General features: G+C 47.2%; 1 protein-coding gene across 1 annotated transcript in view; it reads left to right on the top strand.

The window, feature by feature from the left end:
- The window catches only part of GABBR2 (gamma-aminobutyric acid type B receptor subunit 2), a 336,631-nt gene that overhangs the window by 280,598 nt on the left and 30,822 nt on the right, over positions 1 to 25,211 (top strand). Inside the window, exon 13 of the mRNA XM_047700879.1 lies at positions 2,520 to 2,642. Coding sequence (XP_047556835.1) covers positions 2,520 to 2,642 — 123 coding nt within the window. The remainder of the gene's footprint in view (positions 1 to 2,519; positions 2,643 to 25,211) is intronic.

The following is a 25,211-nucleotide window of genomic DNA, read 5'->3' as shown; positions in this document are numbered from 1 at the left end:
GCCTCCTGGAAGGCAGGCTGTGAAGAGTCGTAGAACTTTTGTCTCAGGGGATCTGAAGGTGCTGGCCCTTGCTGGTTGGGGAGGTTTGGTGAGGGAGAGAGGACTCAGAGGCTGAAGCCAGCAACTCCACCTGCCTGATATTTACAGCCCCGGAATCTTCCTGACTATCACAATAGTCACTGCTCTGAATCGAGCCTCCTCCCTGCTCACCAGGACACCTACGTCAGCTCCTACCTGGCCTCCTATCGGAGGCTCCCCACCTCAGCTCTACCCTTCCATGCGGCAGAGGGCTCCCCGTCACTCCTGTGCTTAATGATGCCACTTCCTCCTGGCTTCTTCCTGAGGCTCATTCACTCATTCCCGCAAAAATTCCCCAGGAAGGTCTGAGAGCCGGCCTCTGCCCGAGGCGCCGGGGCACAGGAGGGAGACTAGTTGGTCCCTGCCTCTACTCTGACCGGAACATGGCTGCAGCCCGTGCCCTGGGCAGGGTATGCCTGGGATCAGTTGCTCTGGCTCAGTGTTGAAGTCAGAGTAGGCGGGTGCCAGCAGGAGGTCGGGAGAAGGACCTTCCGGGGTCAGGCACAGCATGGGCACGTGCCTGGGGCTCAAACAGCCCTGGGTGAGCATTAAGGAAGGAGGCGCCTTGCAGGCTGTCCTCCACATCCTAAGCTCCTCGGGCATGTCTTCCTTTTGCCCTGCTTTCTCAAGGCTAGCAGGGGGTTGCCTAGCAGAGAGCAAGGGTTAAACAGGATTTCTGCAGAGCATCGGTGGTTCACTGGGTGCTTCTGGAAAATCTCAAAGAGGCAGCTTTTGCCAGTGCCCAGCCCCCACATTAAAGCAGTTTTGGTGGATTTGATCTCTTTGGCAGGAATTCAGCGACACTTGCCTGTTCTTTTACAATTCGGCAATGCAGAGGCCTCTTGAGTTTCTGTTTCTCTTTTTAAAATGGCTCTCATCATTAAAAACCAGACCTGGTGATATTTCTTAAGCTTCTGCCTCAGTTTGGTTTGTTTTTCTATAGGGTCTTCCAGAACGACTTCCATCACATTAGCTGTTGGGGGAGGGGGCACATAACCGTGCAATGAATTAAATACAGGTTATCTTCAGAGCTGGTAACATTTGTCCCTGGGCCAGTCAAAACAGACCTACAGTGGGGTGGGAGTTCCACCGTGTAATTAAGACATCCCCGGCGGCAAAAAGGGACGGAAATTATATTGCTTTTTTAAAATTTTCCTACCTCAATTAGATCCATCAAACTTTTTTAAAAGATTTTTATTTATTTATTTGACATAGAGAGAGAGATCACAAGTAGGCAGAGAGGCAGGCAGAGAGAGCCAAACAAAGAGCCTGATGTGGGGCTCTATCCCAGGACCCTGAGATCATGACCTGAGCAAAGGCAGAGGCTTAACCCAGTGAGCCACCCAGGCGCCCCAGATCCATCAAACTTTTAAGTGCCTACTGCTTGCCAGGCCCTGCTAGGTACTGCGGATGCACAAAAAAGTAAAATCAACTTCCCTTCTGTCAGGGGCTCCCCAGTTTCCTGAGGAGGATGGAATAAGAAAATACAGCATCTGGTCACTATAGCATCTGGTTAGCCCTTGAGTGTCTGAGGGTGTGGACTTTGGAGAAAGGCGGAGCTTGGTTCAAATCTGGACTTCACTTCTTCTGAGCTGTATGATGCTGAGCAAGTTGCTTAGTCCCTCATGAGCCTCGGTGTCTTCATCCATAAAATGGGAATTATTAGGGGTGCCTGGGTAGCTCAGTCAGTTGAGCGTTTGACTCTTGGTTCTGGCTCAGGTCATGATCTCGGGGTTGTGAGTTCAAGCCCCGTGTTGGGCTCCCACACTCAGTGTGGAGTCTAGTTGAGATCCTCTTTCTCCTCCTGCCCCCTCCACTCGTATTCTGTGTGTGTGTGTGTGTCTAAAATAAATAAATCTCTTTTTTTAAGTGGGAATAATAATAGTATCTGCCTTTATTAGAGATAATATGTGTAACCCATTAATCAGCCTAGAGGCAGGCACAGAGTACATGCTCACTAAACATTAGCTATTCTTCTCTCTGTTCTCCTAATAGCAGTAACTGTGACTTCTCCAGCTAAGTATGTGATCAAAATGCTATAGGAGTACTTAATTCTGCTGTGGGAGTTAGAGGGGACTTCGTGGAGGAAATGACCATAGATCTGGGCCTTTAAAGATCATTAGGAGTTTGCCAAACAGATAAGAGAGAATGTCTCAAAGAGAACCAGCACCTAGAAAGGCCTGGGGGTAGAAGTTGGGGATGGGGCTCTGACAGTCACAGCAGATCCAGAAACTAGGAGTCCTCAAGCCTAAATAAGTGTGTCTTGGGCGTGGTCGAGCCCAGCTCATGCAAGGCCTTGAATGCCAAGCAAAGGAGTTTGGCTGGATTTATCCTGCGGGTGATAGAGTGTCTCAGGGGCGTTCTAAAACCCCTGAGCCGCCCCTCAGCTGGTGGGGAACCTCTCTCACATCTGCTGCCTTCTGGCCTTGCCTTCCCTGCAGATCATCAAGGACCAGAAGCTGCTGGTGATTGTCGGGGGCATGCTGCTGATCGACCTGTGTATCCTGATTTGCTGGCAGGCTGTGGATCCCCTGAGGAGGACGGTGGAGAGGTACAGCATGGAGGTAAGCAGGAGAGGGGCCTGTGGGGACACTGCTCCCAGACAGCCCGGGATGGACGGGCAGCACATCGCCCCGACTGGCCCAGGTGCGCTGCTTAAGAAGAAATCAAGGTCATTCCAGGGGAGTCTTCACAGCACCACGTGGACCCACATTCCCCATCAGAAACTCCTCATTTAGTCTGGTTTCCTTCCATTTGACACACATTCCAGACAGGCCAGATAGAAAGTCTTCATTCCTGGGGGAAACAAGGTGAAAGGATTGTCTAGTGATATTAATATATGCAGAAATAAGAAATGTTGGATTATTTAAATGAGTATGTTCTCTGCACGTTGTCAAAGCCCCTATTAATAGGATCCATCCGTCCAGAAATGACATTGCGTTTCAACCTCTTTAAAGCAAGTTCCCTAAGGAATGGTACTTGGGAGTAAACATTCTGATAGCTCCTTCTGGTTACTATGAGATTTTCAAAGTGAGGAGTTCTGTTAAAATAAAGTCCCTTACATAAAAGTACCTGAAATTATATGTTTTAACAGTCTTGTGTTCAGCTGTGCCCTCTACTCACACTGGTCTTCCCAGGATGCTCCAGAGTAGGGAAGTTCAAGACCCTTTGGAAGTTGTGGTTTTCTTGCCTTGCTCTTAGGACAATTAACCTTGCCTTTGTAGGATACGGCCGGGCTTGGATGACCTGTGCCGTGTGTCCTGATCTTACGGCGTAGCAAATTCTACCGAGAGAATCAGACTCTGCATTATTAGAGAAATCTTCTTATGGACTGTAGTGTGGATTCTTAAACTAATGTGGAAATGGTCGTTTTATGCCCTGGAGACAGGTTTTTACCCTTCCAGACAAGATGGTTTTCTAGCAAATAAGACGCCCAGCTTCGTTTGCAGGGGAACAGATAGAGGGTTTACTCAGCATAGTGAGAAGTCAGGAAGCCAGAGCCCGGGCAGAGAATGCTATTCCCTGCCCACGCAGACGTACAAGACTCCGTTAGTGCCGAGGTCTCTGTCTCATGCCTTCCGCCTCACTTTGGGAGGAAGCAGAACTTCCGACAGGCACGACCAGTACTGGCGAGGAGGGAGGCCCAGACGCGAGCTGTAACCGTGGGCTGAGGGGGCAGGAGGCCCTGGGGCTGCTTCCAGAGGGGAGGGGATGCCTGGTTACCACTCATGGTATACAGTTTGCAAAGGAGCCATCCTGCCCCCCACTCCGCCCCAGGGGGTTTCCATATACTGCCAGGAGTTGGAAATCCAGACAGCATGTCAACAGGAGGAAGAACCACCGTGGCTGACTGGGCTTCTGGGCTCGGGAGAACTGGGGGGTTGCTGATCACAAGCCCTGATGGCAATGATGGCAACCACGGTGACAGTGATAGCCAGCTCTGTGCATGAACTCACTGAAGCCTCCCAGTAACTGTGGCCTGCATGCTACCCTTAGCCCCATTTTAGTGACGAGGAGACAGAGGCCCTAAGAGATTATCAAAGTTACCCAAGGCTACCTAGCAGGTTAGCGGCAACACCACTAACTATCCTCTCACACGCTACGCTACCCTCCCCACCCTTCAGCACACACACGGGGCTCTGAGGTTCTTAGGGGCTCTTGCCGACCCTGGCTGCGGGCACAGATCTGTTCAGTGGGCAAGGCAGGGAAGTGCTTTCCCTTTGTGCAGGCGAGGGTTCGGGCTGGAGCAGCGGCCAGACTGAGGACCCAGGATATCAGGGATGAGAAAGCGAGTTAGGCAGAGCCGGCCAGAAGACCCGGAGCTGGGCAGATGGACAGAGGCTGGACCTGTCCTCCACTCAAGGTTAAGGTGGAGGCCAAGTACCATCCGGGGTTCCCCCACGCTCTGGCTGTGGCATGGAGGGGCTGCAGGGCTGGCGTCAGCCTGAGTCAGGAGACTCGGGAAGGGGACCCCTGGGAAGCCGGTCCCCCAGACCCTTTAAAGAAGATCAACCTTGTGAATTCGGATTAGAGTAAGTGATAGTTCGCTGCTGCTGACCGTCCATACCTTTCTTCCCATCCTTTCTGAAGTAAGTACCGAGGCTCTCTGTGGCTTGTGCGGAGAAACCTACGCTGTGCGCGACCTTCCAGGGCAAGGGGTCTCAAATGGAGGAGCAGGGAGAGGGGCCACGGAAATGCCTCACTGCATACATAGAGGAGGAGACTGAGTCTGGGGAGGGGGCCTTCCTGCTCAGGGACATCCAGACTTTCCAAGGTGGAGCCTGGAGGAGGGCCAACTCCCTGGCTCTCAGCCCAGACCCTCCAGCTCGGTTTCCCTCCAGGTATCTGCTGAGATGTCTCTGTGAACCTTTTCTGGCCTGCTCCTCTTTTCCTCCTCTTATTTTTAGGGTTGCCTTGTCATTCTGTTGCCATGGCAGCAGAACCTTTTGATTTGTCGACCCGCAGCCCTGTCGGTTTATTGCCGTTCTCCCACCAAATAGCACCAGGCATCGGGTTGATTTCTCTCCGACCCACCTCTGTCAGACGCAGCGTGCCAGGCCGAACAGTGTGCCAGGAGGTGGGCTGTCCTAAACGGTCCTTCAAGGGGCTGTTTTTTCCAGGACCCCCAGTGAGAGAGAAATTCTCTGCTCGGGGGTGAAGTGACCAAAGACCTTTGTGGTCTGTCCCCACCGCCCAACCCCCCATCGACCTTGGACACCTTCCCTTGCTCTGGACACTCTGGACGCTCTGAACATCTTAGGATTCGAGTCATAGCCCTTGCTCTGTGTCATGATTTCAGGCTTTTGCCCATGCTGTTCCCCCTTCCAGAATGTTCTCTGACAAGCAGATGAACTTCAGTTCTAGGGCCCTGGGTTATCTCTCCAGAGATGTGTCTCTGAGTTCTCTGGCTCCACCAGATTTAAGCTCCTGCTCCTCCCCACTCCTGGGCCTGGCTTCCCGACACTCCTCTGTCGGGACACTTAGCGTGCTGTTGTTCAGTTCTGCTGTGGGCCTCCCTGCCCTGGCCCTCACTGGACTGCCAGCTTCTCCGGGACAAAGCCACGTCCCAGAGACACCCCCCCCCCCCCACACACACACACACTGCCCAGCCAGCACCCCTGCCCACATCTTCCCCTGGCGAGACAGAAGTAAGCACGGGAGCCATGGCCACTGAGCTCATGGCGCCCGCCGGCTAGTTGGGGGCAGCTAGTAAACACACAAATGACCAAGCAGGAGCACTTCAGATCACGTCGATTCTGTTAGCAGTTAGAAGTAAACAGGATGAAGAGTTGGCAAATAATGGGGAGGACCCTCGGAGGAGATTCTCCCAGCGAGAGTACGTGCGGGTGTCCAGAGAATGAAAACCTGGTTCTGTGGTCCTACTGGAGACATCCCAGCTCCGCGTCTTATTCATTTCTATGCGAACAGTATCTATAGGGCACTTGTTACATGCCAGACACTATTCTCAATGTACGATATGTATCATTTTTTAAATGTGTACTTAATAGGCTTTGTTGCTTAGAGCAGTTTTTGGTTGACAGGAAAAATTAACAGAAAGCACAAAGAGTTCCCATATATACCCCACCCCACACCCCACAGTTTCTTCTATTATTAGCCTCTCGTTCTGTGGAGTGTATTTGTTACATTTGCTGAACCAACATTGATTCATTATTATTTACTAAAATCTGTGATTTATGGTTAGGTGGGGTTCACTCTTTGTGTTAAACGTTCCATAGGTTTTGCCAAATGCAAAAGTCATGCATCTGCCATTACAGGTCGTACAGAAGGGTTTCACTGTCCTAAATGCCCTTAGTAGTCTGCCAGCCCCTAGCAACCACTGATCTTTCTGTTGTCACCATAGTTTTGCCTTTTCCAGAATATCATGTAGTTGGAATCATATGGTAGGTAGCCCTTTCAGACGGGTGTCTTCAACTTGGCAACACAAACTTAAGGTTCCTCCATGTCTTTTCGTGGCATGATCACTCATTGCTTTATCACTGAATCATATTCCTTTGTGTGGATGTACCACAACTTATTTGCCCATCAGAGGACATCTTGGTTGCCTCCAAGTTTGGGCAATCATGAATAAAGCTGCTATAAGCATTTTTGTGTAAGGTTTTGTGTGGATATAAGTTTTCAGGTCATTTGGGTAAATACCTAAGAGCATGATTGCTGGTTCACATGTGAAATCTGTGCGTAGCTTTGTAAGAAACTGCCAAACTGTCTTGCAAAATGGCTGGACCGTTTTTGCATTCCCATCAGCAATGGATAAGAATTTCTGTTTCTCTACATCCTCCTCGACATTTGGTGTTGTCAGTGTTTCAGATTTTAGCTGTTCTGTAGGTATGAAGTGATATCACATTTTTATTTTTATTCACATTTCCTTAATGATGTGTTATGTGGCACATCTTTTCATGTGCTTATTTGCCACCTGCATATCTTCTTTAGCGAAGTGTCTGTTTAGGTCTTTTACTTGCTTTTTAATGAGATTGTCTTCTTATTGTTGAGTTTTAAAAGTTTTTTGTATATTTTAGATGCCCGTCTTTTATCAGATATGTTTTGTGAATCTTTGCTCTCAGTCTGTATCTTGTTTTTTTCATTCTTTTTTTTTAAACACATTTTTTTAAACACATTTTTTTTAAAGATTTTATTTATTTATTTGACAGAGAGAGATCACAAGTAGGCAGAGAGGCAGGCAGAGAGAGAGAGAGAGAGAGAGGGAAGCAGGCTCCCCGCCGAGCAGAGAGCCCGATGTGGGACTCGATCCCGGGACCCTGAGATCATGACCTGAGCCGAAGGCAGTGGCTTAACCCACTGAGCCACCCAGGTGCCCCGTTTTTTCATTCTTTTAACAGGGTGTTTTGCAAAACACAAATTGTTTAATTAAGTCCAACCTATATTTTTTTCTTCCATTGAGCGTATTTTCAGTATTGCATCTAAATACTTATTGCCGGGCGCCTGGGTGGCTCAGTGGGTTAAGCCGCTGCCTTCGGCTCAGGTCATGATCTCAGGGTCCTGGGATCGAGTCCCGCATCGGGCTCTCTGCTCAGCAGGGAACCTGCTTCCCTCTCTCTCTCTCTGCCTGCCTCTCTGTCTACTTGTGATCTCTCTCTGTCAAATAAATAAATAAAATCTTTAAAAAAAAAAAATAAATAAATAAATACTTATTGCCAAGCTCAAGGTCACTTAGATTTTCTCCTGTTATCTTTCCGAAGTTTTATAGCTTTGCATTTTACATTCAGGTCTGTGGTCCATTTTGAGTTAACTTTAGTAAAAAGATACAAGGTCATTTTCTAGATTCATTTTTATGCATGAGAATGTCTTGTTTTTCTAGCACCATTTATCAAAAAATACTATTCTTTCTTCATTGCCTTTGTGTCTTTGTCATAGATCAGTTGACTGTATTTGTATGGGTCTATTTCTGGACTCTCTATTCTATTCCATTCATCTATTTGTCTGTTCTTTTGCCGATACCACATTGTTCTGATTACTATAGGTTTATAGTAAGTCTGGAAGTCAAATCGCTTTCCAACTTTATTCTTCTTCAATATTGTATTGGCTATTCTGGCTCTTTTGCCTCTCCACATAAACTTTAGGATCAGGTTGTTAATATCCACAAAGTGCCTTGCTGGGATTTTGTTTGGGATTGTGTTGAACCTGTAGACCAATTTGAACAGGATGGATATCTTAACAATATTGAATCTTCCTATCCATGAATATGGAACATCTCCCCATTTGTTTAGGTCTTCTCTGATTTCTTTTATCAGAGTTTTATAGATTTCCTCTCATAGATCTTATACATATTTTGCTAGATTTATACCTAAGTATTTTACTTTGCTTTTAGTAAAAATGCAAATGGTGTTCTATCTTTCATTCCAAATTCCAGTTGCTCGTATCTGGCATATTGGAAAGCAGGTGACTTTTGTATACTAGCCTATATCCTACAACCTTGCTGCATAATTGTTTATTAGCTCCAGGAGGAGATAATTTGTTGACTCTTTAGAACTTTCTACCTAAACAATCATGTCAATGGCAAACAAACAATTTTATTTCTTCCTTCCCATCTGCATACTTTTTATTTCTTTTTTGTCTAATATTTGTATTAACTAGGGTTCCAAGTACAACGTTGGATAGGAATGGTGAGGAGACAGACGTTCCAACCTTATTCCTAGAGGGAAAGCACCTAGTTTCTCACTATTTTAATGATGTTAGTATTTTTTTTTTTTCTTAAAGAGAGTGTACATGTGTATGTGTATGTGTGTGTGAGAGAGATACTTTGAAATAGTTCTGCTGGCCAAAGCCAAGAGTGCCTTTGGGGAGGTGACAGGAAAGACAAATGAAGATGTGGTCAGAGCCTGATCGTTAGGGACATTATGTGCTAAACAGAGGAGTTTAAACTTCAAAATTAAAGACATTCAATCAGGGAAGTGACATGATCAGGTTTGCCCTGGCTGCAGGGTGAGAACAGATGGAGGGGCGAGGCTGGAGGCCCAGAGATGGCTCAGAGATGGTTTTTGCTATAATCCAGGCAGGAGCTGATGGTGACCTAACGCAGGGCAGTTGCAGTGGGAACAGGGAGAAGTGGGTGGCTTTGAGAGAGATTAAGGAAGCAGATATGACAAGCCTTGATGATTGATTGACTCTAAAGGGTGGGACAGGGAACCAGCAAGGGCAATGCCCAGATCTATGGGTGGTGGATGGCAGACCTGTTCACTGAGGCAAGGTGCAGAGTAAGGAGCGGGTTCGGGAGGGAATGCGACGGTCTCACTTCTGGGCAGAGGGGCTCAAAAGATGCAACATGGAGTCATGGGGCATAAAGGAGTAATTTGTCCAGTAGACTGAGATGGGGGTGGAGGGCAATTAACACATCGAGGATGGGAGCCGTGGGAGTGAGAGTAGTCACCCAGGGAGTGGGTGCAGTAAGAAGTGAAGATGTCCTGACTCGAGCCTGAGCACCACAAAGCCCTGATGGGACAGAAGCCTGGGGAGGGAATTTCGAGGTAGTGGTCAGGAAGGAAGGGAGTAGCCAGGAGGGAGAGCTGCCTATGCGCAGGGGGCATTTGAAGGAGGGAGAGCTCCCTGAGACAAATGCCGCAGACCAAGGCGAGGAATGACAGGTTCCCCCCTCACCCCCGCGACTTGGCCCCAGGCTTAGTGCTCCCACATTGCATCTCAGCCCTCCCTTCCTCTGCCTTACAGCATCTGATGGGAAGATTGGCCGTTTCTGCATTTCAGATAGAGCAGGTGTGGGTAAATCTGCCAAGTATGCGAAAAGGGGTTTTTTAACTATGATGTGTATTCTTAAGAAAAAGGGGAAAGATTCGTTTTTGAATACTACTTTACTAGTGGTGATGGTGAGTAGGTGTAATATACATGGGTCTGGAGTTCAGGGAGATGTGTAAGCCTGAGATGGGAACTTGGATGTGGTCAACATATGAATGGCATTGAAAACCTGGATGAGAGCACTGAGACATGCTGGGATGGGGGTGGGGCATATAGATGGAAAAGAGAAGGGGACCAAGGACAGACCCTCAATTGCTCCAGGGTTTGGACATCAGGAAGGTAGGAGAGAAACAGCAAAGGACCTAGAAGGAGAAGCCACCAAGATAGGAAGAAAACCAGATGAGTCTGGTGTCTAGGACACCAAGTGAAGAAAGTATTTCAAGAGGAAGTTTTGAAGGCTGCTTTTATTTTTTTTTTTAAAGATTTTATTTATTTATTTGACAGAGATCACAGGCAGGCAGAGAGGCAGGCAGAGAGAGAGGGGGAAGCAGGCTTCCTACTGAGCAGAGAGCCAGATATGGGGCTCGATCCCAGGACTCTGGGATCATGACCTGAGCCGAAGGCAGAGGCTTTAACCCACTGAACCACCCAGGCGCCCCTTGAAGGCTGCTTTTAGATCAAGTAAGATGAAAACCAAGAATTGACCCTATGTGTATTCATACACACACACCCATAGGGGATTTTTTTCTTTTAAGGAAAATAATTTGAGATAATTTACCCCTAAAGTAAAAGCAGGATATACTAATGGTGTGAAGATAGTCTGTACATCTAGTGGAAAGGTTGTTTGTTTTTTCCCCAAACCTACCTTCTACACCAGGCCACCTCTTACCCTTCCGCTTGACCACTCTGAAATGATTTTGAAGGGAAGAGAAAATGGCGGACAGCACTAGAGGTCACTGAGCGTTGAACACCCCACAGAGCCTCAGGGCAGCCACTGAGAGCACCTGCCCTCCCTAAAGACGTCCCCCATCTGCTCCCAGGCAGGTTGTAACAAGAAACAAAATCACGTGCAGTCCGGTCACCCATGGGAGCCGTGTGTGTAGCGTTTATTTATGGAAATGGTGAAAGGCTATCTCCCCAGGCTGCAAGCAGCTGCCTTCGAGAATTCCCAGCACCTGGGTTCTGTGGCTTTCTGGCCTTTTGGGCAGTAATCAAGGTAAGGGCAGTCTGGAACAGAGGGGTATTTCAAACTTCCCTCCACGTTCCATGCTTTTACCATCCTTTTTGCAGAAGCAAACCAGGGCTTTCAAAGTCATAGACTATACTTGGCTTTAAAACTGGTGGCTTATTCCAGTATGTTTCTATGGCAACGGATATTGGAAGAGGCAAATACATAGAGTTTTAAATAATTTTAACTCTTATCTTCTACCTCCCTCCACAGTTGCTCTGAAAAAAAAAAAAAAATCCAATCACAGAGCACATACTTTCTGAAAACATCTGGTATCCTTATAAAGCTTGTCCAAGTTCCATCTCACTCTATTCATTTTAAAATAAAGAGATACCAGAACGGCCAGGGTGAGGGTAGTGCTAAGAATCGGGGTCCACTCTGCTCTGTCGGCTGCTCACAGGTGGCCTGGTGGTCCAGAGCTTCGATGCAAAAGGTCACATTCCAAGTGATGTGTCATCAGGGTCAGCCCTGGACAGTGGGACAGGTTTTTATCATCCCTAGTCATCCATGGGGTCCTGGATGGCTAGGCTGGGGCCCCAGCCAAATGCGGACCAACTCCAGGCAGGGGAGTGGGACACCCCACAAGGACCTCTGGCAGAGTCTGCTAGCTGAGGTCTGCCCCAGTTGGCCTGACTATTCCCCGGAGACAGCTAGAGCCTCTGAGCTTCTGGCGAAGTCATTCTTCCCGTTCAAGTCCTCCCATCAGCTAGAGGACAAAGCCCACACTCCTTAGCGGGCCAGGAGGTTCTGACTGCACTTGCCTCCCTGTCTGTGACCCCCTCCTCACTCCTTGAGCTCAGCTACCCTAAATGATCAGCCTTCCTCCACCCCCTCACGCTCTCTGTTCCCCCACACCTTTGTACGTACTGTCCTCTCTACCCAGAACATGCTCCTGACCGCCCCAAAATGCCATCTTCATGCAAAAGTTTCCTATTTGACCTTCAAGAGGCAGCTCGAAAGCATCTTCTCCAGGACCCTTTGGAACACGTGGACCGCCTTGGGTGTGTCTGCCTAGGCCCCTTCCCCTCTTTGCCCTCTCATTCCAGTCACAACACTGGTAACTGACTGTCTGTGCACCTTGGCCCCCCAGGTCTGTGACCTCCTCGGAGGGCAAGGCCATCTGTGTGTCCCCAGCACCCACTCACTGGCAGGGCCTGGCTCAGAGTAAGTACTCGGTAAATATTTATTGAATAAATTGTTTCCTCCACCTGGAACTCTCTCCCCATGCCTCCATATGTCCGAATTCAACCCATCTGTCTGGGCCCATTAAGCCGGCTTCTCCGAGAAATGTCTTCGCCGAGTTGCAATTTAATTTAATACTACACCCTCACCTTTTATCCTGGGCCCACTTATGGGCTAAAGCTGCCAATTGAAGAATGATTCAGCATCTTTTCTAAAGAACTGTTGTTCAGTTTGTAACTTAGTGCCCCTGAGTTGAAGATCCACAGCCTAGATCCTCATGGAATATACCGCCAGGAAATGGGCTGTGCTCTCCCCGTGAACTTGTATCTACTTCCTTCCTTCGATCAGGCAGTTTGTAAGTGAATAAGCTGCTCCGTTTTCTTTTTAACCTTCGCTGCCAGAAAGTAGGAGCCAGATTCAACACTCCGGCGGCAATAACCATCTTATCGCGGTTCCTGGAGAATTATCTCACTTTCTGATCGTGTGTCTTTATTTTTAACTGTCCTGTTGTGTTTGGGCTTTTATTGTGTGCTGCCTCAGGCCCTTTGGGAGAGCAGGCAAGGTGTAAATTCCATATTAAGTTATTAAAATGAGAATGCCGGGAAAGATTTAATTGGAATAATATGCGAGAGAGACATTTAAGGATGTCCACAGATACTCGCCTTCTGGCACGGGTCCCAGCTCGGCCACGGCTGCAGTCAGCATTGTGGGCCCCATGTGTGGACAGACAGGCTCTGCCGGCTGCCACCACATTTCTGGAACATCTTGTATCATCAGAAGGCATCTTAGATATGTGAGAGATTAATTTCTTTTCGTCTTCTTTGTTGGCTTCCCTTTTGCCTTCAGGAAGCACAGCCCTGAGGCTAGAAATTCTCCGGTTTTTTCCTGGACCAGGCGCTGCTCTCCAGGGGGGATGATCCGTTTACTAGAAATTCTCAAGTACCTGGAGCAGAATGGCTAGAAAATTCTCTGGATACTGTTGTCTTCTGACCACTGTGTGTCTTGGTAAAACCATCCCAGGTCTTGAGCAAAAGGAGCCTTTAGATTTTGATGATTTTTTTCCCAACCCCACACATCCATGTCGGCAGAAACATCGGCTATGGCGCCCACAGAGACCTTCCCTCTTTTTAGTGGGGAAAATTCCATGTCATTTCCACTCATGTTTTAGTGGGAAGAACATGTTAACAGCAAATGCCTGAGTTCAGTGGGGCAGGGCAAAGCAGTCCTGCTATGTGCCCATGGGAGGGAGGACCAGCAGGAGGACCTGCTGATGTACAGGGTTCTCTATAGATAGTACAGTGACGGTAGCACGTTCTATATGCATGAGTCTAGCACATTCCATCCAACTTCCTATCGCTGTCACAAATACTGCCCCATCCTAGAATGTGAGCTCCACAAGGACGTGGCGGGAGGAAACATTGTCTTTTATTCACTGCCAGATCCTCAGCACCTGGAAAAGCGCCCGGCACATAGTACCCAATAAATAAAAGTAATTAAATAATTGAATGAACTCAGCCTTAGAGCAACCATATTAGGACGTCAGTGGGATATTCTCTGAAAGGTATTATACTAATCCTGCAGACTCTAGGACCAAACCCTTTCCTAACCCAGCATTCTGTCCACCTCCACTGCTACCACCAAATTCCAAAACACCATCATGCTCAGTATCTGGCCTCCCAGAAGGGGGCGCTATGAGGCAAAGCCGCCCAAGAGATGGGATTATGTGGAAGAACCCTTATCGTGGAAGGCACGGAGTTGTTTATTCTTCTTATCCCGAGTTTCTAAGCGGGCTCTCTGTTCGCACTCGTTGTTACTTGCAAGCCATTCTCCACACAGCAGAGAGAATCATTTTTTTTTTAAAGATTTTATTTATTTGACCGAGAGAGATCACAAGCAGGCAGAGAGGCAAGCAGAGAGAGAGAGAGAGGAGGAAGCAGGCTACCCGATGACGGGAAAGCCCGATGCGGGACTCGATCCCAGGACCCTGAGATCATGACCTGAGCTGAAGGCAGAGGCTCAACCACTGAGCCACCCAGGTGCCCCGAGAGAATCATTTTTGATGGTTTATTCTGAGATGTAATTCAGATGCCATAAAATTCGATTTTAAAATGTATTCCACGGGGACTTTTCATACATTCAGAAGACTGGGCGGACATCCCCACTATCTAATTCCAGAACTATTTCATCATCCCCAGAATAAACCCCTCTCCTTTGGCCCATCACCCCAGAGTTCCCATTCCCTCCAGCCCCTGGCAACCAGGAATCTGCTTTACATTTCATGGATTTGCCTGGTCTGGACACGTCCCATCAGTGGGATGTTACAACACGCATCCTTTGGGGTCTGGCTCCTTTCACTTGGCATAAAGTTGTTTAGGTTTCTCCATGTGTAACACGAATCCATGCTCACTCCTTTTATGGCTGAATAACGTTCCCTTATATGGATATACCACATTTACTTGTCCATTCATCAGTTAATGGATATTTGAGTTCTTCCCCCATTTTGGCTATTAGAAATATTTCTGAGCATTCATATACAGGTTTTTATTTTTAAACTTTTATTTATTTATTTGAGAGAGAGAGAGCATGAGAGGGGAGAAGGTCAGAGGGAGAAGCAGACTCCCCGCGGAGCTGGGAGCCCTATGTGGGACTTGATCCCAGGACTCCAGGATCATGACCTGAGCTGAAGGCAGTTGCTTAACCAACTGAGCCACCCAGGTGCCCCCATATACAGATTTTTGCGTAAACATATGCTTTCAGTTCTCTTGGATACACACATACACACACACATACACAGTAGAATTGCTGGGTCATATAAAGTGCTGCTTAACATTTTTAGGAACACAGTGGCTGCACTATTTTACATTCCCAGCAGTGTATGAGGGTTTCATTTTCTCCACATTATTGCCAAAAATTGTATTCATCTGCCCTTTGGGTATAACTATCCTGTTGGGTATGAAGGGATATCTCATTGGGGTTTTGAAGAGAATTATTATCAAATAACTAATCATGGTGAGCATCTTTTCATGTGCATGTTGGTCATTTGCATGTCTCCTTTGGAGAAATAACTCTTCAAGTCCTTTGCCCATTTTTGATGATTTGTCTTCTCGTTGTTGATTTGTAGGAGTTCTTTATGTATTCTGGATATTACTAGATCCTTATCAGGTATATGATTTGGGAATATTTTCTCCCGTTCTGTGGGGTATCATTTCACTTTCTCAGTGCTGTCCTGTGACATGCAAAACATTTTAAAATTTTGATGACATTCAGTTTATTTATTTCTTCTTTGGTTGTTTGTACTTTAGATACTGTAACTCAGAAACCATTGCCTGATCTGGGGTCATGAAGATTTATTACATTCACTTTTTTTCTAAGAGTTTTATAGTATTTGTTTTACATTAAGGCATTCTGTCAAGGTGTTGTTGTTGTTGTTTTTCATTCTATGTTTTGACTTACCTTTTCGTACTGTGTGAGGTAACGGTACAAATTTTTTCTTTTGCATGAAGATACCTAGTTGTCCAAAGACAATTTGTTGAAAAGAATATTCTTTCCCCCATTGAATAGTCTTCTAACCCCTATACAAAATCAATTCACCATGGATGTATGGGTTATTTCTGGGTTCTCAGTTTTATTCTATCTATCTACATGTCTGTCCTTACGCCAATACCACACTGTCTTGATTATTGTCACTTATGGTAAGCTTTGAAATTGGGAAGCGTAAGTCCTGCGACTTCATTATTCTCTTTCAAAACTGTTTTGGCTATTCAGGGTCCCTTGATTCCATTAGAATTATAGGATCAGTTTTTCCATGTTTGCAAAAGAGACTACTAAGATTTTCATAAGAGTTGCATTGAATTTATAGATAGATTTGGGGAGTATTGACACGTTAGTTAATTAACAAGCCACACGTGGCCCCCAACATTCTGTCTCCCCTCATCCTGCTTTTCCAGCACATTATTTATCCCTCACTCTCTCCTCTGTTTTTGTTTTCCTCCACTAGAATGTGAGCTCCATGAAATTGGGCCCTTGCCTGTCTTGCTCAGGGCTCTACCCCAAAGCCTAGCATAGGGCCTGGCAGGTACATAGTAGATGCTTAATAAATGTTGGTTGAATGGAAACATGAATGATGAGAAAAGGAATGCATGCATGAAAGAATGAATGAATGGGCATGCCCCACCTGACATGCCTCTTTTCAGCTTTGCAACCTCTTGACCAGGTGATGTGGTTGCTCAGCTCCTGGCTTAAATTACTGGGTAACTAAGTTGATACTGACAAGAAAAATAAGTATTATTTTAAAGGTGGGGGAGGAAGATCTTTCAATCGTCTTAAAGATAGACTACACATGTGGTCCTCCAACCTAGCTGCATCGTCCAGAAAAGATCTTTTTTTAAAATACTAGTGCTCAGGGCACACTCCCCAGAAAATCAGAATCGCCAAAGGTGCTGGGATTTTTTTTTTTTTTAAGTTGTCCCAGGTTCTGTTGTGTAGCCAGGCTTGAAACCTTCCAGACTAGCCCCTCACCAGTCTCTAGGAAGGGTCCAGGATGGCCCTGTGAATGCCAGAGTTAGATATAGCCTCAGGACAGTATAGTTAAGGCTAAAAAGGAAGGAGAAGAAAAACCTGGATCCAGAAGACCTAAAGTCCAGCTGGTCCCCTCCCAAGCCCCACTGTGCCCGCCCCAGCCACAGGATGTGACCGAGACAAAGGACAGGCAGACTCAGAGCGCCACCTGGAAAGGCACACATCTGTGAACCCCACAGCTGAATGAGCTCCTCCAGTCTCATGATTTTCTGAAAATCCTTCATCATCATGCAAATAATTCTTTCCCCCATGGAAGAGAGAGAGCAAGGAATAGGAAGAAGGAAAAGCTGCAAGATTTCTATTTCTGCCATATTTTTCATTGCAGTTGAGAGGCAGGTGAGCAAGTTCCAAATCAAAACTTTAGGCAGGTTAAAAAAAAAAAAATGTGCCTTCAGTCACATGGAACCACAGAAACCAACAGGAAGGCAAGGGCCACGGGGACCACAGTGTCTGGGCAGCTCAGCACTCACAGAGGCTCTAAAATGGACCCATTGGCCACTTGGTGGGTGTTTGTTATTTTTGGCCTTTGGTGGACCTGAAGTTTCTCTCTAAAGCAACAGTGGGTTAAACTTCACGTGCTGAGTCATTTTGACCTTGACACAGGCTGGAACACTTCCCGTGACCCCAGGATGCTCAGTGCAGTTCAGAGGACGCTGACACAGACGGTGAGCCCCTCCCAAGAGCTCGGGGGGAGCAACATAATCTCAGCTCCTGTCCCATTCTCAGCGCGCAGCCCACACACTGTCCTGCCCTTCTGTGGACAGGGGCCCTGATCCCAAGTCTGTCCCACTTGGGCACAGGCACTCACAGTTGGCAAACACATACTGTAATGACAACAGGGCCTCACATCTCCATGGCATGGCACAGCTCACAACACAGCTGGACATCCCCATTTTAGAGATGAGGAGACCAAGGCTGGAGAGGTGAACTGAGCAGTCCCAGATGACATTGCCACACACTGGACCTGTCCATAGCCAGGGCCATGTGGTATCAGGGGGCGTGGGATTTCTTCTGCTAAAATGGTCCTGTTGTTTTCTGGATCTTCCTGCCTTCCCTCCCCTCCCCCATAAATCCTGTGTTTTACTTGTTTTGTTTTAAAGGAATATTTTCTTCATTGATGGTTTTGAAATTATTAGCATCCATTGTGCATGGTGTTCTCTTATAAATGTTTAAATCTCTCTTACATCTGTGAATTGTTTCATGAGCGTGGATCACTTGTGAGCAGATGTTCAAACCCAGCAAACTGAGATCTGAGAGCATTGTCTCCTAGTCCGCCTTCGTGCAGGATTCCGACTAAGCTGTGTTGTCTTGGTAATCACAAGAGCAAAAACAGTAACAACAGCAGCTCGTGGCGAGTGCAGACTATGTGCTAGGCACTGTTTCAGATGCTTTACTTTGCCAGCCCATTTAATCCTCACACCAAGCCCAGGCAGCTCTCACCATTATATTCCGATGAGAAAACTGAGGCACAGGGCACCTGGGTGGCTCAGTGGGTTAAGCCGCTGCCTTCAGCTCAGGTCATGATCTCGGGGTCCTGGGATCGAGTCCCGCATCAGGCTCTCTGCTCGGCGGGGAGCCTGCTTCCCTCTCTCTCTCTCTGCCTGCCTCTCTGTCTACTTGTGATCTCTCTCTGTCAAATAAATAAATAAAATCTAAAAAAAAAAAAAGAAAAAGAAAACTGAGGCACAGAGGGGTTAAGCGATTAGCCCAGCATCACACAGCAGGTAAGTATATAGGGTATGGCCCATAATGGTTAAACAGATAGACGCTGGAATTAGGCTTAGCTTCAAAACCCGGCTAAGCCCCATAGGTGTAAGGTTAGGGAAGTGCACTGGGTGAAATTGTGACCCCACAAAGATATATCAACATCCCCACTCCCAGAATCTATGAATGTAACTTTATTTAGAAAAAGGGTCTTTGCAGATGTAATTAAAGATCTTAAGATACAGTCAGCCAGAATTACCTAGGTTGTCCCTAAATCTAGTGGCAAGTGTCATTATAAGAAATAAAAGAGGACAGATACAGAGGGGAGAAGGCCATGGGGAGGGGGAAGCAAAGATGGGGGCAACGTGGTCACGAGCCAGGGAACTGCAGCCACCAGAAGCTAGAAGCAGCACAGGATTCTCCCCCAGAGCCTTCAAGAGGGGGTGAGCCCTGCCAACACCTTGTTTGCAGACTTCTGGCTTCCAGAACAGGGCAAGAATAAATCTCTATTGTTTTAAGACACCCGGTTTATGGAAATGTATTACAGCAACCCTGGGCACATACATATCGCAAGTGACAACTTCCGAGGGCCAGTTTCTTCATCCATGGTGTGGGTCTCAATATTAATAGGTCCGACTGCCTAGGGCTTTGGGGAGGACTAGAAGGCCTTACCCTGTGCCCAGCATATCAAGAGTACTCAGTGAAGGTTAGCAACTGCACAGAGCAATATTGATGACCTGGCCCTTGGCCACCCTGCCCCGAGCCCTCTAAGAACCAGTCCCGCATCTTGCCATTTTCCTGCGTCTGACTCCTTGTCACTGGGCCTCCAGAGCCCAGACCAGCACATTCCTGGCTCAGGAACCTCAGAGGAATTAACTCTGACTCCCCAACCCAGACTGCAGGGCTCCCGCCTCCTGGGAGCCATTCATCCCCCAAGCTGCCGGAACGAGACAATGAACGTCCACACGTGGCGTTTGAATATTTCACCCAAGAAGTCATTTTCTTACATGAGTCAGACACAGAGGCTCAGAGAATTAAATCAGGAAGGTAACTCTGGGCCAGAGTGATTTCTGCCAACGGGTGTGGAGGATCTTCCTGTGTCCGCGTGGCACTTTCTTTCTTATCTGTGTCTTACAGCAGACAGGAAGCTGGCTGACGAGAGATTGCATGTTCATACCAATTATTAAAAATATATGACAGCCTTCTGGAAATGCATTCACATGCCAAGGAGATAGAATGCATTTACAAACCAGGCTCCTGCACTGTGGGTTTGGGGGAATGATGAGGTAGCCATGGATGCTACAAGCCAAGGTTCTGATCCATATTCTGCCATCTCCTAGCTGTGTGACCTTGAGTGAGAGATTCACCCTCTCTGATCCCCGGTGCCTACTAGGAAAACTCTGTGCCTCCTTTATAGGTTTACCAGGAGCATCGACTGGTGTAACATGTTCAAGGGCCTAACACGGAACCTGACCCCTGAAAGGAATTTGATCATTGTGACTTTTGTTCTCACTCCTGACTCTGCACTTCCTGACCCCATAAGGAAATGAACGCAGCTCCCCTGATGGCCTCCCAGGGAGGTCCCGAGGAGCAGTGCTGTGTGGTAGCTTGATACCTTCTAGCGCACTTCTCTCAAAGTGCACTCACTTACTCCTTACCGCCCCCTGAGCAGAGAGAGACCTGCTCCCATTTTGCAGGTGAACACCCGGAGATCCACAGTCGGGCGACAGGCTCCGGACCACACAGGCAGCGGGTGGGGCATAGGGGCATGAAGCCAGGCCTGCTGCTCCCCAAATCCAAGCTCTCCCTCCATGCTCCCTGCTGTTCTCACATGAGACCACAGACAGGCAACTTGACTTCAGAAGTAGCAGAGCTCCACCCCAGGGTAAGGCCTGTCTCCAGCATTGATCTGTCGTTGGGCACCCTAATGGCTGTCTCGTCCTCACTTCCCCCTTCTAGGCATGAACCAGTTGGGTCAGTCTCATCTGGCCCACTGTGTGGTCGTCTGTGAACTGCTGCACATGTTCAAAACGCACTCTTGCATGCATATTCCCCCCTGCCCTGGGCCTTCTCACACACCCCCACCCCGTGCCCGCCCATATGCCCTCACTCCCGCATCAGGGAGGCTCGCAGCACAGCCTGCCCTCCGTTGCGAGAAGCCCTTGTGAAAGTCAGTGGGGCCAGGAGGCGGAGATAGGAGCCATTCATTCCTTTGCCACAATCTCATTTACTGGGCCCCACTGCATGCCAGATGTTGGGGCCATGACAAGCGGGGAGGCACAGCCTCTGCTCTCAGGACTGGCCCAGTCCCTGTCCCCCAGAGGGACAGAAATGTTCAGGGACAACATCAGGGAGAGCAGGCAAGGATAGGTGGGAATGCTGGAACAGCTCAGCCCCCAGCCCTCCAGGATCACAAAGGACAGGGCTAATTATCCTGCCTTGAGACCTACTTCCCCCAAAAAAGGAGAGAGAGGACATTTCCCCCTGAGTCTTGAAAGAACAAGTGGGACTTGGATGGTTAAAGAAAATGGGAAATGTGAAACGGTCTGGTCTTAATTTCCTCAAAAAATTAAACAGTTACCATGTGACCCAGCAAATCCACCCCTAGGTATACACTCAAGAGAGATGAAAATGTGTGCACTAATAATACAAAAAAAAAAAAAAAAAAAAAAAGTGGAAATAACCCAAACATCCATCAACTGAAGAATGGATACACAAAATGTGGTCTACCCAGGCAACAGAGTATTATTCAGCCATAAAGAGGAGTGAAGTTCAAATACACATGAGAACATGGATGAACCTCGAAAGCATTATGATCAGTGAGAGAAGCCAGATGCTACGAGGCCCCATACTCTATGATTCTGTTCCTATAAAGTGTCCAGAAGAGGCAAATCCACAGAGACAGGAAGTAGATTAGGGGCTGGGAGAGGGCCATAGGGAGTAAGTGCTTATGGGGTTTCTTTTTGGGGTGATGAATAGAAAATTAGATAGTAGTAATTGTTGACCAACATTGTAAATATACTAAAAACCACTGTTTATACACTTGAAAATGTTTAATTCGTTATGTGGATTTTATCTCGTTTTTTTCAAAAGACAGGTAAAGGGAGACAGGCACCCTCCAGGTGAAGAGCCTTCCAAAGTGAGGGTAGGAAGAGTGGGAGGTGCTTTTGGGGAACAGCAAGTTTCCAACCTAACTGGAGCATAATGTATTGTACTTTTTCTATTACTGTTTCATGGCCTTAGAAGACTCGGTGATTGTCAGCCCTAATCCCTGCAGTGGCCATTAGGATATTTTCAGTTGCAAGGAACTTAAGTCAGAGTGCACAGTAGAGACCACCTAGGCATCTTGGAAAGGTCCAGTGGTAATGTGGACTTCAGGCCCAGTTTGATCAGGGATCCATTCCATTTTTCTGTGATTCTTTTGTCCCTGCCTTCTTCCATGTATGAAATACATCATCACACCAGCTTCCCACATGTCATGAAGATGTGAAAAGAAAGATGCATTTCATCTAGAAAGAGCTTAAAAATTTTTGGACAAAATAGAATTTTAGCTGAGATTTAAATAATGAGCAAAACCTCAAAGAGTAGATATTCAAGGCATTCAATGGCATTCCTGGTAGATGAAAATCCTTGAGCAGGAAAGTGTAGGCTATATCTGGCAAAGAGTTCAAGAATCAGTTGCATCTGATTGCTTTTTAGTTGAAAGTAGGTACAGGGCTGGAGGGAACTCGGACTTTTAATTCCTCCCAAGAGGCAGTTGGGAGGAATTAAAAGAATTTTATCAGTGAACCAACATGATGAGCTCTTTATCCAAGTTCATGCTAGTTGTGAGATTATATGACAGCATTATTATGACTTTTCTTATGTGTGATCATATTGTGATTGTGTATGAAAAGGTACGCATTTGTGCTAAAGTATCCTGCAGTCTGAAATTTACTTTCAGTGGTCTGGGGGTGGAAATGAATATGTGTGTGTGTGTGTGTGTGTGTGTGTGTGTGTAGAGAGAGAGAGAGAGAGAAAGAAAGCAAGAGAGAAAGCTGTCATCTGGGAGTTTTTGGCGGGTAGATTGCGGTGGGGAGGGACTGGTGGATGGCTGTATAACAGTCGTAACACCTGGCCCTGATGAGCCCTTCCCTGGGGCCAGGCACTGGTCTAGGGGTTTCCCCATCAGTCCATTTAAACATCAGTGCCATGTGTTAGGCACTATGTATGCGCCCATTTCACAGATGGCAACAATGAGGCTGAATCACTGCTGCAAGCTCCCATCCTTTGTGAGTGGCAGAGTTGGGATGAGCACTTAAGCAGTCAGCCCCCAGGGCTGGCATCTTTAACCACCTGATATCAGTCTCCGGTCCTAGACTGAAGCACTTCCTCATACTCTCAAGTGACTGGCTAGCGATGGATGATGGATCTGTTTATTTTGCCAGACAGAGGGTCAACAGCAAATTTTGGCCCCAGCCTCATTGGTATTTTTGCGGTAAATCAAGACCTATTTATTGCTCATAAAATATTTTGGGGGTCCGTGGTAAAAAAAAAGAAGTGCCGAACTTAATTTCACTTCTCTGCTACACTGCTCATTCTTTTTTAATAATGGTCTCTTATCAGCCTCCTGGCAGCTTTTGCATTTCCCGCGCATGTTAATTTCTTTATTATTAACGTTGGTATCTGTGGTTCAGCCCAGCATATCTTGGCGCTTTTTGTTTCCAACGGGCACCCATTTTGCCTTGTTCATTGGCATATGCGGGCCCAGTTCCTGTTTCTAAAAGGGATCCTTTGAGCCTCGGTAAACACGTGGCTTTCAATTAGTCTTGCAATCCTCATTCCCGTTCTCATCCCAGCCACGTCACCCATAGAGCGTTCTTCACATTCCCCCAGAGACAGGCTGTCTTGTGTCAAGCTTCTGACATTGTTCCTCAACCATTGTCTTCTCTCCAGGTCATAGCCCAGAGAACCCCACAGTGAAGCATATGACAAACAGTAAGACGTCCGGAGGTTGAACCCTGGGGTGGGCAGAGACAGGGGTTTGTGTGATGAGCTTGAAGCTAATCCGGGACCAAATCCAGGAAGGACCTGAGTGTTCAGCTGAGAACTTAAGACTTTATCCTAAAAGCCAACATCCTCCCAAACTATATAACATAGAATGCTAATCGATTACATGTTCCCAAAATAAAAGGGAATGGGAGATTTCATGGTCCAATCATTTAAGAAATCCCAGAAATTATACATTTGCCTCTTGGAAATGTACAATGGGCTTTAGCATGTTAAAGGCTCTGAAAAGTCCTCCGGTTAAAAAAAAATTGTTTAATTATGGGGCTCCTGGGGGCTCAGTTAAGTGTCCGACTCTTGATTTCAGCTCAGTTCATGATCTTAGGGTTGTGGGATGGGGCCCTGTGTCGGGCTTCAAGTTCAGTGTGGAGTCTGCTTAAGATTCTCTCCCTCTTTCTCTCCCCTTTTGCCCATCCCCCTGCATACATGCTGTCTCTCTCTCTCTCTCTAATGAATACATAAATAATCTTAATTAGGGGCACCTGGGTGGCTCAGTGGGTTAAAGCCTCTGCCCTCAGCTCAGGTCATGATCTCAGGGTCCTGGGATCGAGCCCCGCATCAGGCTCTCTGCTCAGCGGGGAGCCTGCTTCCTCCTCTCTCTCTGCCTGCCTCTCTGCCTGCTTGTGATCGATCTGTCAAATAATAAATAAAATCTTTTAAAAAATAATCTTAATTAAAATTTTTAAACATTTTAATATTTAATAATAAAAAAAATTAGTTAAATTTCCAAAACTACTTTGGCCATGGAACCCTTTCCTCAGGGAGCAGATTTACACTTACATATTCTGCAGAATATAATTTAGGAAGCGCTGCTGCTGGGGACAAGGAGTCTTTGTGGGTTTCGAGCAGGAGGGAGCGTGCTCAGACTCAATTTTAGAAAGGTGGTGCCATGGGGGAGACTGGAGGCTGGAGGGAAGGAGAACCCTATGCAGTACAAGCCAGATGACATAAGGATCTAAAGCAAAGGTTTCAAATGTTTCGGTCTTTTCTTTCTCCTTTATTTCAAGCTGCATTGTTGTCTTAAAATTGGAAAATCAGTGTTGCTATAATAAATCATAGCACCAGGATTTTACTCAGGCATAAAATCTGAATGAGAAAAGCAATCTGTGCAATCTTGCATCTTCAAAGGAAGCATTTAGCCCAACAGGGTGTTGGAACACAATAGCCATCTGCTTCTGCAAATCACCGGAGTTCATCAAGGTTTTCCAATCAGGGAGACCCAGATTCGTGTCCCAGGTCCACATCTTCATGGCTCTGTGACCGGGGGTAAGGGCCTGCAATGCTCCACGTCTCCCGTTTTCCCACACTGTAGAGAGGATGAATAATAACCCTTTCCTCACTGGGCAGCTTCAAGGACTGCATGCGATGACACGTGCAAAGTCCCTAGCACGGTGCCTGACGTGTGACAGCAGAAACACGGATGTCATCGCCCTTCTCTATTAGCGGGGATGGCTGAGCAGGGCAGTGCTAATGAAGAAGCCCTCAATCCCAGGAGCTAAACGCTTCAGGAGTCTGTTTCTCCCTCATTCACAGTCCACCTGCGCGTCCACGCCGTCTCCAGGGTAACAGTCTTCCCAGAGGCAGCTCAGCAATCAGGGCCCCACCACCGGGCGGCAGGGCGGGTGCTCATGGGTCCTGCAACAAGGGTTCTAGGCGCCAGCCCACGAGGGGC

Source organism: Lutra lutra, chromosome 13 (genome assembly GCF_902655055.1).
Source record: "Lutra lutra chromosome 13, mLutLut1.2, whole genome shotgun sequence".
Lineage (NCBI taxonomy): Eukaryota > Metazoa > Chordata > Mammalia > Carnivora > Mustelidae > Lutra > Lutra lutra.
This window is presented reverse-complemented; position numbering and strand designations above follow the sequence as displayed.